The sequence below is a fragment of the Chiloscyllium punctatum genome, chromosome 37 (genome assembly GCF_047496795.1).
Source record: "Chiloscyllium punctatum isolate Juve2018m chromosome 37, sChiPun1.3, whole genome shotgun sequence".
Taxonomy (NCBI): Eukaryota; Metazoa; Chordata; class Chondrichthyes; order Orectolobiformes; family Hemiscylliidae; genus Chiloscyllium; species Chiloscyllium punctatum.
The window spans coordinates 53,400,967-53,413,551 of record NC_092775.1 but is presented as its reverse complement, the minus strand read 5'-3'; the positions used below and the strand labels follow the sequence as shown (position 1 = coordinate 53,413,551).

General features: G+C 43.9%; 1 protein-coding gene across 2 annotated transcripts in view; it reads right to left on the bottom strand.

Annotated features, from left to right (window-relative positions):
- ctsa (cathepsin A) overlaps positions 1–12,585 on the bottom strand; it is a 48,193-nt gene that overhangs the window by 9,967 nt on the left and 25,641 nt on the right. For both annotated transcript variants that reach the window (XM_072556835.1, XM_072556836.1), the window contains exons 9-13: positions 11,904–11,995; positions 9,167–9,251; positions 8,134–8,282; positions 3,208–3,283; positions 182–277 (exon numbers count right to left, since the gene is read on the bottom strand). In XM_072556835.1, the coding sequence (XP_072412936.1) occupies positions 182–277; positions 3,208–3,283; positions 8,134–8,282; positions 9,167–9,251; positions 11,904–11,995 (498 nt within the window). The remainder of the gene's footprint in view (positions 1–181; positions 278–3,207; positions 3,284–8,133; positions 8,283–9,166; positions 9,252–11,903; positions 11,996–12,585) is intronic.

Below are 12,585 nucleotides of genomic sequence, written 5' to 3'. Positions count from 1 at the left end.
TCTCAGACTTTCTCCAGTTGTACGGAGGTATTTCAAGAATCAAAGCTCTTTCCCCTTTATTTTATTGAATTTGAATTCAAATTTTGTGACAGTACTCGAATGTAGATGTACACAATTAGTCCTGTGCCACTTCCACTCACTGTGTTGTCGAGAACAATGAGCAATGAATAGAAGCACTCACCTTTTGTTGAAGTGACTCCACAAACCACTCATCTCCCATGAAGTTACAGGCCATATCCACATCGCCATTATAAACCAGGAACTGGTATTGCTGTTGCTAGAAGTGTGGCAATATTGAGAGGAAAACAAAACACACAGAATGAATATTCTGTCTGAAGAGATCATAAAGCATTTGCGTTGCAGACAGAGCAAACAGACTACAGGCACCTGGGGCTACAGGTACTCACTCACAACGCTGACACTTCGATGCAGTGCAGAGGGAGTACTACATTGTTGGGGATGCCACAATTTAGATTAGACATTCAACAAAGGCTCTGTTTGACCCCTAAGGTAGATGTAATCTCTCCTCTAGCATCATTGAGGAAGAATGGACCACATACCAATGACCTAGTCAAATCATCACCCTCAAATCAATATTATTGGAGCAAATGATCCCGTCAGTTCCACTTTGTCGTCAGTGGGATCTTGCTGTGCACAACCAGGCTGCTGAATTCTGTTACGTTGCAACAGTAAGTGCACTTCTAACCTGCTTCACAGACCGCAAAGCACTTGAAGACATCTGGAGGTTGCAAAAGGGTCCTTCCCAGGAAAGCAGCTAGTGACAAGTGCTGTCAACAAGGGTCAGTGTTGGGACCACTACCTTTCACTTTATGTATTAATGACCTAGTTCTTGGAACAGAGGGCATTCTGGCCATGTTTGCAGATGATACAAGGATAGTATTAAGGCAGCGGGGAGGCTGCAGAAGCATTTAAACAGGTTAGGAGAGTGGGTAAAGAAGTGGCAGATGGAGTACAATGTGGGAAAGTGGGAGGTCATGCACTGTGGTCAGAAGAATAGAAGTATAGATTATTTTCTAAATGGGGAGAAAATTTGGAGATGTGAAGTGCAAAGGGACTTGGGAGTTCTTGTCCAGGATTCTCTTAAGGTAAACTTGCACGTTGAGTCAGTAGTTAAGATGACAGATATAATATTGGCATTTATTTCAAAAGGATTAGAATATAAAAGCAGGGATGTACTTCTGAGGTCCCTTAAGTCTCTTATCTCTTTCCCCTTACAATTGGGGAATGTGCTGTCAGTACATGGGAAACCTCTGGATGAATATTAAAACTCAGACTCTGCCTGCCAGGTGACTGTGGAGAGATTTTAATAGCACTGGTCAGTGAGCATAAATCTGCTCATCATTCTTCTCTGTCAGTCAGTCAACATGGCCAAAGAAAAAGTAACACAGGTTAATTGAACATTCATTGGTGTTCAGGGATATGTAGGTTAGGTGCATTCGTCAGGGTAAGTGTAGGATAACAGGGTGGGGGAATGAGTCTGAGTTTGTTACTGTTCAGAGGGTCCTATTGGGCCAACTAGCCTGTTTCCACACCAGGGATTCTATAATTCAAACCTAGATCCCCTGTACATCATCTGGGTCTCTAGATTAATAGCCTTGCGATAACACCATTAGGTCACTGCCTTCCCCAAAGTCAAGACAGTAATTGGTCTAGGCTGAGAAAGGTGATCACAACTTGTAGGCTGCCAACAGTAATGGTCTCAGCTTGTATGAAGCATAGCCTTGCAGGTTAGATATCAGAGGGATAGTGGTACGAACAAAGCTGTGAGCGGTCAAGTATCAAGAGAAGGTGAAGGCCATTTAGGAGAGGAGGAGGAATCTCTGGAATTCTCTGCCCCAGAGGCTGTGGAGGGTCAGGCATTAGATACATTCAAGGGAAAAAGTGAGGACTGCAGATGCTGGAGATCAGAGCTGAAAATGCGTTGCTGGAAAAGTGCAGCAGGTCAGGCAGCATCCAAGGAACAGGAGGATCGACGTTTCGGGCATGAGCCCTTCTTCAGGAATGAGGAAAGTGTGCCTAGTGGGCTAAGATAAAAGGTAGGGAGGAGGGGCGTTGGAAATGCGATAGGTGGAAGGAGGTTAAGGTGAGCGTGATAAGGTGAGGGTGATAGGCCGGAGTGGGGGTGGGGGCGGAGAGGTCAGGAAGAAGATTGCAGGTTAGGAAGGTGGTGCTGAGTTTGAGGGTTGGGACTGAGACAAGGTGGGGGGGGGGGGGGGGAAAATGAGGAAACTGGAGAAATCTGAGTTCATCCCTTGTGGTTGGAGGGTTCCTAGTCAGAAGATAAGGCGCTCTTCCTCCATCGCCAGACCACAGCAACCGCCTCCATGATCGCCAGGAAGACCATTGCCGACGTGGCCTCCTCTATATTGGGGAGATAGGCCGCCTACTTGCGGAACATTTCAGAGAACGCCTCTGGGACACCCGGACCAACCATACCAACCACCTCGTGGCTCAACACTTCAACTCCCCTTCCCACTCCACCAAGGACATGCATGTCCTTGGACTCCTCCATCGCCAGACCATAGCGCCTCATCTTCTGCCTAGGAACCCTCCAATCACAAGGGATGAACTCTGATTTCTCTAGTTTCCTCATTTTCCCCTCCCCCCACCTTGTCTCAGTCCCAACCCTCGAACTCAGGACCACCTTCCTAACCTGCAATCTTCTTCCTGACCTCTCCGCCCCCATCCCCACTCTGGCCGATCACCCTCACCTTAACCTCGTTCTACCTATTGCATTTCTAACGCCCCTCCCCCAAGTCCCTCCTCCCTACCTTTTATCTTAGCCTGCTGGACAGACTTTCCTCATTCCTGAAGAAGGGCTCATGCCCGAAACGTCGATTCTCCTGCCCCTTGGATGCTGCCTGACCTGCTGCACTTTTCCAGCAACACATTTTCAGCATACATTCAAGGGAGAAATCAATAGATTTTTAAATATTAATCCTACCATAGGATATGGGAATAGTGCGGGAAAATGACATGGGAAATCAGCCACAATCCAGTGGAATGATACAGCAGTCTCAATGGGGCCAAATGCTGCTTCTAGTCCCCATACTGTTGCAACAATGAGATGAAGCTTTAAGTCCCCACAATCCTAAATCAGTGCTATACAATTAAAACATGCACAATCCCTCAAAGTTAATGGCTGAGTTAAAATTGATCAGTGGAATGGAAAGAATGTTTAATTACCCCAGCAGACAGCAGTTTCATGTACTGATCCTTCATATCACTGTACAGCCGTTGATAAAGCTGGTTCACCACTGCGCTAAACAGGAGCAAACAAAAATCAAAGTGAGTGTTAAAAGTAATTCAATCATCCACATGTTCTAAAGGAGGCAATACTTCCAATGTCATAGCATTCCCCAGGACTTCCCTGTGAATGTAGAACCCACTCCAGCTAGAAAAGCCTTCTTCTCCTCCCCTCCCCCCACCAACCATCTCAACCCCACAAAGAAGCAGGGAAAGTCAAACCCTTGCTGAAAATATTTTAAAAATTCACATTCAATTTAGAAATAACACAGGCAATTTGAACTTAATCCATTCAGTTGCAAACTGACAGGATCAGGTTCAAAATCTGTCTTCCATCCTGTCCAATTTGACCTGTTGTCAAAGTCAGTGGAGAGTTAAGATCATGCTGGGGACAAGTCTAGAATTTCATCACATGCCGTGGGATTTCGGACAGTGGATTAGGCTAAAAGTGAAGGAGAATTTATGATGTACTGTGCTAGTCATAACCCTGTCCCAAATAAATAAGGATCAGATCAGTCAGACTGGTCTCTGGTTTATAAAATCATACAATACAATAGAAACCCTTTGGCCCATTGAGTCTGTACTGCCAGAGTCACTAAATTTACACGATCCCACTTTCCAGCACTCAACCCATTGTCTTGAATTTTTATGACATTTCGAGTACTCATTTATGTACTTCTTAAAAAGGTTCAAGGTTTCCCACCTCAATTAACTGTCTAAATGTATTCCACAACCTCGCCAGCGTCTGGGGCAAAATAATTTTTCCCTCAATCCCCTCTAAACATCCTATCTTTCACCTTAATATTAGTCCCCTCTTGTTATTGATCCTTCAACTAAGGGGCCAGCTGTTTTCTATCGATCATGTCCATGTCCCTCATAATCCTATATAGTTCTATTAAGTCCCCCTCAACCTTCTCTGCTCCAAAGAAATCTAACTTCTCTTCATAGCTATACTGCTCCATCCCAGGCAACATCCTGGTCAATCTCGTCTGCACCCCCTCCACTGTGATCACACCCTTCCAATATAGTGTGGTGACCAGAACTGCACACAGTCCTCCAGCTGTATAGCTCCACCATAATCTCTCTGCTCTTATAATCTGACAAAGGCAAGTGTACCGTATATCTTGTTAAATCACCCTATCCTGCCAGTTTCAGGTATTTGTGGACCAGCCCTGCCGAGAACCCTCTGTTCCTGAGTTTCCTAGTGTCCTGCCACTCAGAGTACTCTTGGCTTTTTACTTCTTCCAAAGTCAAAACAAAACCTACACAAAGTTTAGTTCAGCTCACTTAGGAAATGTGATCACCAGTGAAGGTTTTTTCTTGGATTAAGAGAGAAGGTGTAATAGATTAAGTGGGCAAAACTAAGGAGAATGGATTTCAATCTAAGCAATCTGAGGGCCTCCACTTTTAACCCAAAGAGGATAGAACAGGAGCTTTCTAAATAATGAAAAATTAAAAAGAATGGAAGATCCAAAGAGATTGTCAGTTCATACACACGGATCATTGAACTGTCCTGAACAAGTGGAAACAAAAGGACTTATGAAGCATTGACTTTAGTTTCTGAATGACGAGGATAGAACAGTATAGAGATAATACTACAGCCATACAAAGTTCTCGTTAAACCACATAGACAGTGATAGGAGCACCACACCTTAAGGAAGATAGATTAGGGGAGCACAGCCCAGTTTTAATCAGAACGCTGTCCAAATGTCAGAGAGATATATTGAGGAGAGATTACACAGATAGGAATGTATCCCTTAGAATTTGCAGTTTAAGAGGTTAATTTGGTTGAGATTATTCAAAAGAAGTGGAACATAAGAGAATGGGAGAGATAAAGAAAACGCTTGCTGCTCCTTGGAGAGTCTCGGCCATGATCTAAGGATTTGAGCCAGATCTTTTAAGCACAAAGTCAAGAAACACTTGTACAAACTAAGGCTGGTGGAACACTTCCACAATCACAATTAACGCTGGACTAAATATTCATTTTAACTTGGAGATTGATGGATCTTTATGATCAAGGAGCACAGGCAGGATATGTTGAATTAGGTCCTAGATCAACCAGGAACTCATTTAACAGCATATAAAAGGGACCTATGGAGCAACTGTTTCATGCAGAGGGTGGTGTGTGTATGGAATGAGCTGCCAGAGGAAGTGGCAGAGGCTGGTACAATTTCAACATTTAAAAAGGCATTTGGATGGGTATATGAATAGGGACGGCATGGTAGCACACAATGGTTAGCATTGCTGCCTCACAGCGCCAGAGACCCAGGTTCAATTCCTGCCTCAGGACTGTGTGGTGTTTGCACATTCTCCTGGGTTTCCTCCCAAAGTCTAAACAATGTGCAGGTTAGGTGGATTGGCCATGCTAAATTGCCCATAGCGTTAGGTGAATGGGTCTGGGTGAGTTGTGCTTCGGCAGGTCGGTGTGGACTTGTTGGGCCAAAGGGCCTGTTTCCACACTAAGTAATCTAATCTAATCTAGTATTTGGAGGAATATGGGCCAGGTGCTGGCAGGTGGGACTAGATTGGGTTAGGATATCTGGTTGGCATGGACTGAAGGGTCTGTTTCCGTGCTGTACATCTCTATGACTTGAGAACAGCAGGACAGGGTGGAGGAGCTGAATTGTTTCATCCTTTGTTTCTAAGTGCCAAATCATCAGCACCATATATCCTCCTCCAGACAACTGGAATTCAGATGATTGACAATAATAATCGTTTGCCGTCATCAGGAGGGGAGAGTCAGGCTGTTGGGTGTGTCGGGGGGGGTGGTTGCTGGAGATGGTGGTTTTTGCGCATGGTGTGAAGCTGTGGTTAGAGGGGTGTGATTATTGGAGGTAAGGTAGCCAGTTCATTTCGAACAACTGTTGGACAAGTTTGATGACAGAACATTGGTATCACCAAGGCAAAAAGGAGTAGCTACCTTTCACCCAAGGAAGGTAGAGCAAGTTCTCGGAAAATGCTAGAATTACTGATGAAGGATCACTCTGAACGCCTCATGGTTTTAGAAGCATTTGATAAAATCCCTTGGACATGGGTGACATCAAGGTGAAAGGTGGCTGCACGTCTCGATAATCATAGCAACTATTCTGTTCAATGAATGATGGCCCCCGTTCACTTCCCTGGGCTCAACAGTAACCCCATATGGGACTGTACAGTAAAGCTGGGACTGATGTTGGCTTTTGCTGAAAGTGGCACCTATAACTACACAAAGCCAAATACTCCAGATGAGCCAGAAGGGGAAAGCCTGCAATACCATATACATGGAGTATTGTGTAGCGATTAGTGTCAAGTCAAACAAAACAAAAAAGGATAATGAAGTCGATTCACAAGGAAGACAGAGGAGGCAGGACCTTTAAGAGTGGAGAAACAAGAAGCGATATAATATCCTACATGAGAGGATACCATCTACATACATGGCCATGTCCCAGCCATATTGTGAACACCATTTATACCACAATTACAAATCACATGGACAGTGCACGTACAAAATGTCAAACCTACTAAGAAAGAGTAGAAGTAGGCTATGCAGCCCCTCAGGCCTATTCTATCATTCAATAAGATCACAGTTTATCTGATTGTAACAATTTCACATTCCCACATATCCTCAATAATCTTTCATCTCCTTACTTACTAAAGGAGCTATCTACCACGGTCTTAAATTCTATCCATCATTCAGGAAGACTGTTCCAAAGACTCTGAATTCTTGAAGAAAAATTATTAGCCTAATGTTGGTTTTAAATGAATAAATCCTGATTTTTAAACAGTGACTCCCCACTTCTACCCTGTCAAGAGCCTTCAGAGTTCTGTGTGTTTCAGTCAAGTTCTCTCTTATTCTTTTGACCCAGTGACACTGATGCTTTCAAGTCAGGATGGCGAGTGGCTTGGAGGGGAACTTGCAGGTTGTGGTGTTCCCCTGTATCTGCTGTCTTGTCCTTCAAGATGGAAGTGGTTGAGAGTTTGGAAAGTGCTACCTAAGGATCTGTGATGAATTTCTGCAGTGCATCTTGTAGATAATACACACTGCTGCTACTGAGTGTTGGTGGTGGAGGGAGTGGATGCTTGTGGATGTGAAGCCAAATCAAGTGGGCTCCTTTTATCTGGATGGTATAAAGCTAGGAGTACTGTTGGAGCTACATTCATCCAGGCAAGTAGAGAATATTCTATCACCTTTCCAACTTCTGCCTTGGAGGTGGTGAACAGATTTTGGGGAGTCAGGAAATGAGTTTCTCACTACAATATGCCAAGCCTCTGATCTGCTCTTTTAGCCACTGTATTTAAATGGAGTGTCCAGTTGAGTTTCTAGTCAATGGTAGTCCCACAGGATGTTGATAATGCAGGATACAGTGATGATATCATCATTGAAATGTCAAGAGGTGGTGTTTGGAGTGTTTGTTATTAGAAGTGGTCAATGCCTGGCATTTGTTAGGTGCAAATGTTATTTGCCACTTGTCAGCCCAGACCTTGTTGCATTTGAATATGGACTGCTTCAGTATCTGAGTCGTTGTGAATGGTGCTGAACATTGTGAACATGCCCATTTCTGACCTTATGATGAAGGGAAGCTCATTGATGAAGCAGTTCAGGGATAAAAGATAATGTTCTATTACCTTTCCTAATTACTTCTAGATTCCTTCCAACACCAGACTACAAATTGTCTAACATTTGTGGCACATGACTCACTTTTAGGTAACTTGAAACCAAATGACTATCCCCAGATGAGAGATACACCTAACTGGGACCCATCCCAAAGCATGAACACACACCTCGTATCAAAACACAGTAGGGACAGGATAAAAATAAGAGAGTGAGAATGTCAATTTTTGTATTGATCACATAGATTTGCTTCTAATTCAGAAGCCGGATGTTACCTGCACATCTCCCAGTTCTGCACAAAGGCAGGGATATGCAGAGCCTTCCGAACCTCTGGGTCATTCAGGTAGTTGCTGCAGGCAGTGGTGTTGGTGCATGGGGGATCAAGCCGAACATTTCTGTGGCTCTGATATACATCTTTCAGTTTCTGGAAAAGATATGCAGAGGGTGAACACGGAGACAGGGCAGGGAAATCCACTTTAGAAGGATGAGGGGTGATCTCATTGATGTATATCATAGGTGGTGTAGGAGGAGGCCATTCAGTCCATCATGCCAGTATTGGCTCTGGCTATTGGAACCAATCTCCTGCCTTTTCCTGAGGTTTTTACAGAGATCCAGTTTCAATCCCATCCTCCATTCTACATACTTTAATTCAACTGATGGAATCTTTGCAGTGACCTCAGATTGTCTTCACCAATTGAATAGTGATGCTGACGCACATGCCAACTGCTACCTCCTGCCAGCATCAGCATCCCATCCAGCAGAGGTGGCACCCCTAACCCCCATCCCACCAATAACCAAGTGCTGGAGCACCCACTTCCCTCCTCAGCCAGCACGGCCAGAGCCCATTTACTCAACTTGCTGCAAGTCTGTTTAATCCCTCCCAACTATACCACGAAGGGGCTGATGGCAAACCTCGTGCCCCTGACAAATGAAACCAGTGGGAACCTAGTCTTATCTGTACCAGAGTCTCCTTTAATAGGGAGCAGTGTCTGAACAGAGCCTATCCCCTCAAGACCAATTTCACCAAAATATCCCCAGATTCACCATTACAACATAAACAAAGAGCAGGGACTCCTAACCACCACCCCACATCTCTGCTCCAACATTGTCAGCTGCACCAGTTCAGCAGTCGCACTTACTCTCCTCAAAGAAATTCTTTAAAATGTACTTTAAGAGTTCTGGATCACCCATGGCTTGGTTTCACATTATACTCCACCCTGAAATCTTAAAATCATGAAATAAATGCAGGTTGTTGGCAAATTATAAAAGTCTGGCCACCACTTTCAGGAAAGGATGTATGGAGTTTACCTTGCGCCACCACACACTCATTTCGTTTTTGGGGAATAGGTTTCCCAAGTCACTGATGACCAGCTGCTTCCGACTCTCATCAAATCTGTGAAAGGACAGATCACTTGTTGGTTTAAATTTTGGCTCTTTGAAGTGATTTTAGGCTTTACATCTCGTTTGGAGCTAACTCAGATCAGCAGTATTTCCATGATGAGTTCTGTCCACTGAGTTCAAGCCAGTCAGTCCATCTCACAAACACTTGGGTCTTTAGGATTCACAGTATCATCCCACAGAGCAAGAAGCCACCCAATAATGTTACCTTCCTCCAAAAGGCCTACTTAATTTTACAAGCCTTAGGTGACACTATAAGCATCCCAGATACTTGAAAGAGTCTGGGATTTCTCACTTCAAAACATAGACCTCCCCACTTCAGAATAGTGTTTGTTTCAGTTACTCTGTTACAACTCAAATGAGAATGTACTAACGTTACAATTTCAACTGAAATTAAGCAATATATTTCAAGTAAATTGCTGTATCAAAAACTATCAAGAGGTTTAATTTAAATCTACAAGAATCTATTATCTTGGTGTTATTTGTAACTCGTCAAGAAATATTAAGAGCATCTAAGAATATTTTAAAATATCCAAGAGCTAAGAATATCAACATTTAAAGTAAAGTTTTATCTAAAAGCTCGAAGCAAGATATTTTTTCCCCTCTACAGAAGCTATCTTTTGAGACATATTATCTAAGGGTCTCTACAACCTCAGATATACTTTTCTGACTCAGATATACCCCTGTTTGCCTCTAATGGTCTCTGAGCACTTTACACCAAGGCAGTAGATATTCATTACAAACACAGAATGCTGGAGAAACTAAATTCTCATGTGGAGAAAGAAACAGAGTTTATGTTGAGTCCAGTGTGACTCTATCCACAGACTCTGCCACATTTAATGGGAAGGTCCGAGGGAGTGTTGCTGAACAGAGACCTTGGAATGCAGGTTCATAGCTCCACGAAAGTGGAGTCACAGGTAGATAGGATAGTGAAGGCGGCATTTGGTATGCTTTCCTTTATTGGTCAGAGTATTGAGTACAGGAGTTGGGAGGTCATGTTGCTGTACAGGACATTAGTTAGGCCACTGTTGGAATGTTGCGTGCAATTCTGGTCTCCTTCCTATCAGAAAGCTGTGAAACTTGAAAAGGTTCAGAGAAAGATTTACAAGGATGTTGCCAGGGTTGGAGGATTTGAGCTATAGGAGGGGTTAAATAAGCTAGGGCTGTTTTCCCTGGAGCGTCGGAGGCGGAGAGGTGACCTTATAGAGGTCTATAAAATCATGAGGGACATGGCTAGGATAAATAAACAAAGTCTCTTTCCTGGGGTTGGGGAGTCCAGAACTAGAGTGAAATAGGTTTAGGGTGAGAGGAGAAAGATATAAAAGAGACTTAAGGAACAACTTTTTAAATGCAGAGGGTCGTATGTGTATGGAATGAGCTGCCAGAGGAATTGGTGGAGGCTGGTACAATTGCAACATTTAAAAAGGCATTTGGATGGGGAGATGAATAGGAAGGGTTTGGAGGGATATGGGCTGGGTGCTGGCAGGTGGGACTAGATTGGGTTGGGATATCTGGTCAGCATGAACAAGTTGGACCAAAGGGTCTGTTTCTGTGCTGTACACCTCTATGATTCTATGACCTGGTTTGAAGATGCCAGTGTTGGACTGGGTGTACAAAGTTACAAATCACACAACACCAGGTTATAATCCAACGGGTTTAATTGGAAGCACTAGCTTTTGGAGCGCTGCCCCTGATGAAGGAGCAGTGCTCCAAAAGCAAGTGCTTCCAATTAAACCTGTTGGATTATAACCTGGTGTTGTGAGATTTGTAACTCTATGACCTGTGAGTTTCTGTAGGATGCCGTTTGTTTCAGATTTCCAACATCCACAGTATTTTGCTTTTATTCCATGTTGCCTTTCACCTTCTGGCATTTGCCCACCTTTAAACTGCTCTCGTGCCACCTTGTTGCAGAGTAAAGCCCCTCAGCAAGGGCTGGTGAGAGTTGATGCACATAAACATGGTGCTGTATGTAGTCCTGGAGTTGGTTACAAATACAATTAGAAAGTGCAAAAATACATTAATGTATATGACAGTGAGCAGGAAAAGGGTTTTAAATGGATGGTCAGGTGGGGGTGGTAGTGGTGGGGAATGCAGGAGATAAACTGCACCCCCCCCCACCGACCTTTGCCCCCGATTTCTATTTGAATACCAAGTGCAATGCAGGTTCTGTCCACAATGCAACAATGTACAGGGTCTTTTATTCACAGGGATTAGAGCACGTAATCCACGGTCTCAGCAATTTTGGCCCTGCCCACCCTCCTGAACCTTGTTTATCTTAATGCCAGGATACTTTCAGCAGGCAAAGTCTGGTTCCTGTTTATGTGCCTGGCAGCACTTTCGACAGGCAGCCAATACAAAACACTGCAAACTCTCATCTGGGTTGGCAGCCTCTGTCAATGTCTCTTTCAGTTCCAATAAAGTGTCAGGATTTTGAAGGCAGGAAGGTCAAGGAGAAGAAGTGTCTTCCTCACAGGGTGTGGGTTTAGAGGCTGATGGAGGCACGGATCAAACATTCTCTGATCTTACCTGCACTCTGATCGAGGGTTCTGTTAAAGCCACCTTCCCTCTCCCACCGCAACCATCAGCCATCACCAAATCTTTCAGATGGCAGCACCCTGCAGTGTCTCCTCACCCCTTGATAACTTACTGAATCTCACCAGGCACACCTCCAACACAATCAGCATACAAATTGTACACATTCAGACCAGAGGACCACACGATGTGTGACACTTCTTTAACCTGAAAAAGAAACAGAAATTACTGCATTGCAGTTCACAACCAAAAAAATCTATCCCATGCCAGTAAGACAACTATATTCCAATATTCATTTCTGTATAGTTTACCCTTCAAAATACCTGTTAAATCTCCAGCAACTGGACCACAACAGGATTGGTATAATCCCAGCTGAGAGCATTAAAACTTTCACAGAGAAGCAATATTATTGGAAAGAAAAAAAGAGCGCAAGAGTTCAAATGCAAGTTAAACTTTTATAAACCACCTGTTAGACTTCGGCAGGTGTCGTGTGTTCAATTCTGGGCATCACTGAAGGTACAGAAGAGATTTACTGAGGTGGAACAGGGATGATTGGAATACTGCGAACAGTTCTGGATCCCTTATCCAAGGAAAGAGAGAGATATGCTGGCACTGGAGGCGGTCCAGAGAAGGTGTTGAGGTTGGGTCATTAAGTATATCCAAGGCAGAGACAGACAGACAGATTTTGAATTGGTAAGGGAATAGAGTTTTATGGGGATAATGTAGGAAAATGGAATGGAGGGTGATCAGATCAGCCACGATATCACCAAATGTCAGAGTACACCCAACATGCTGAA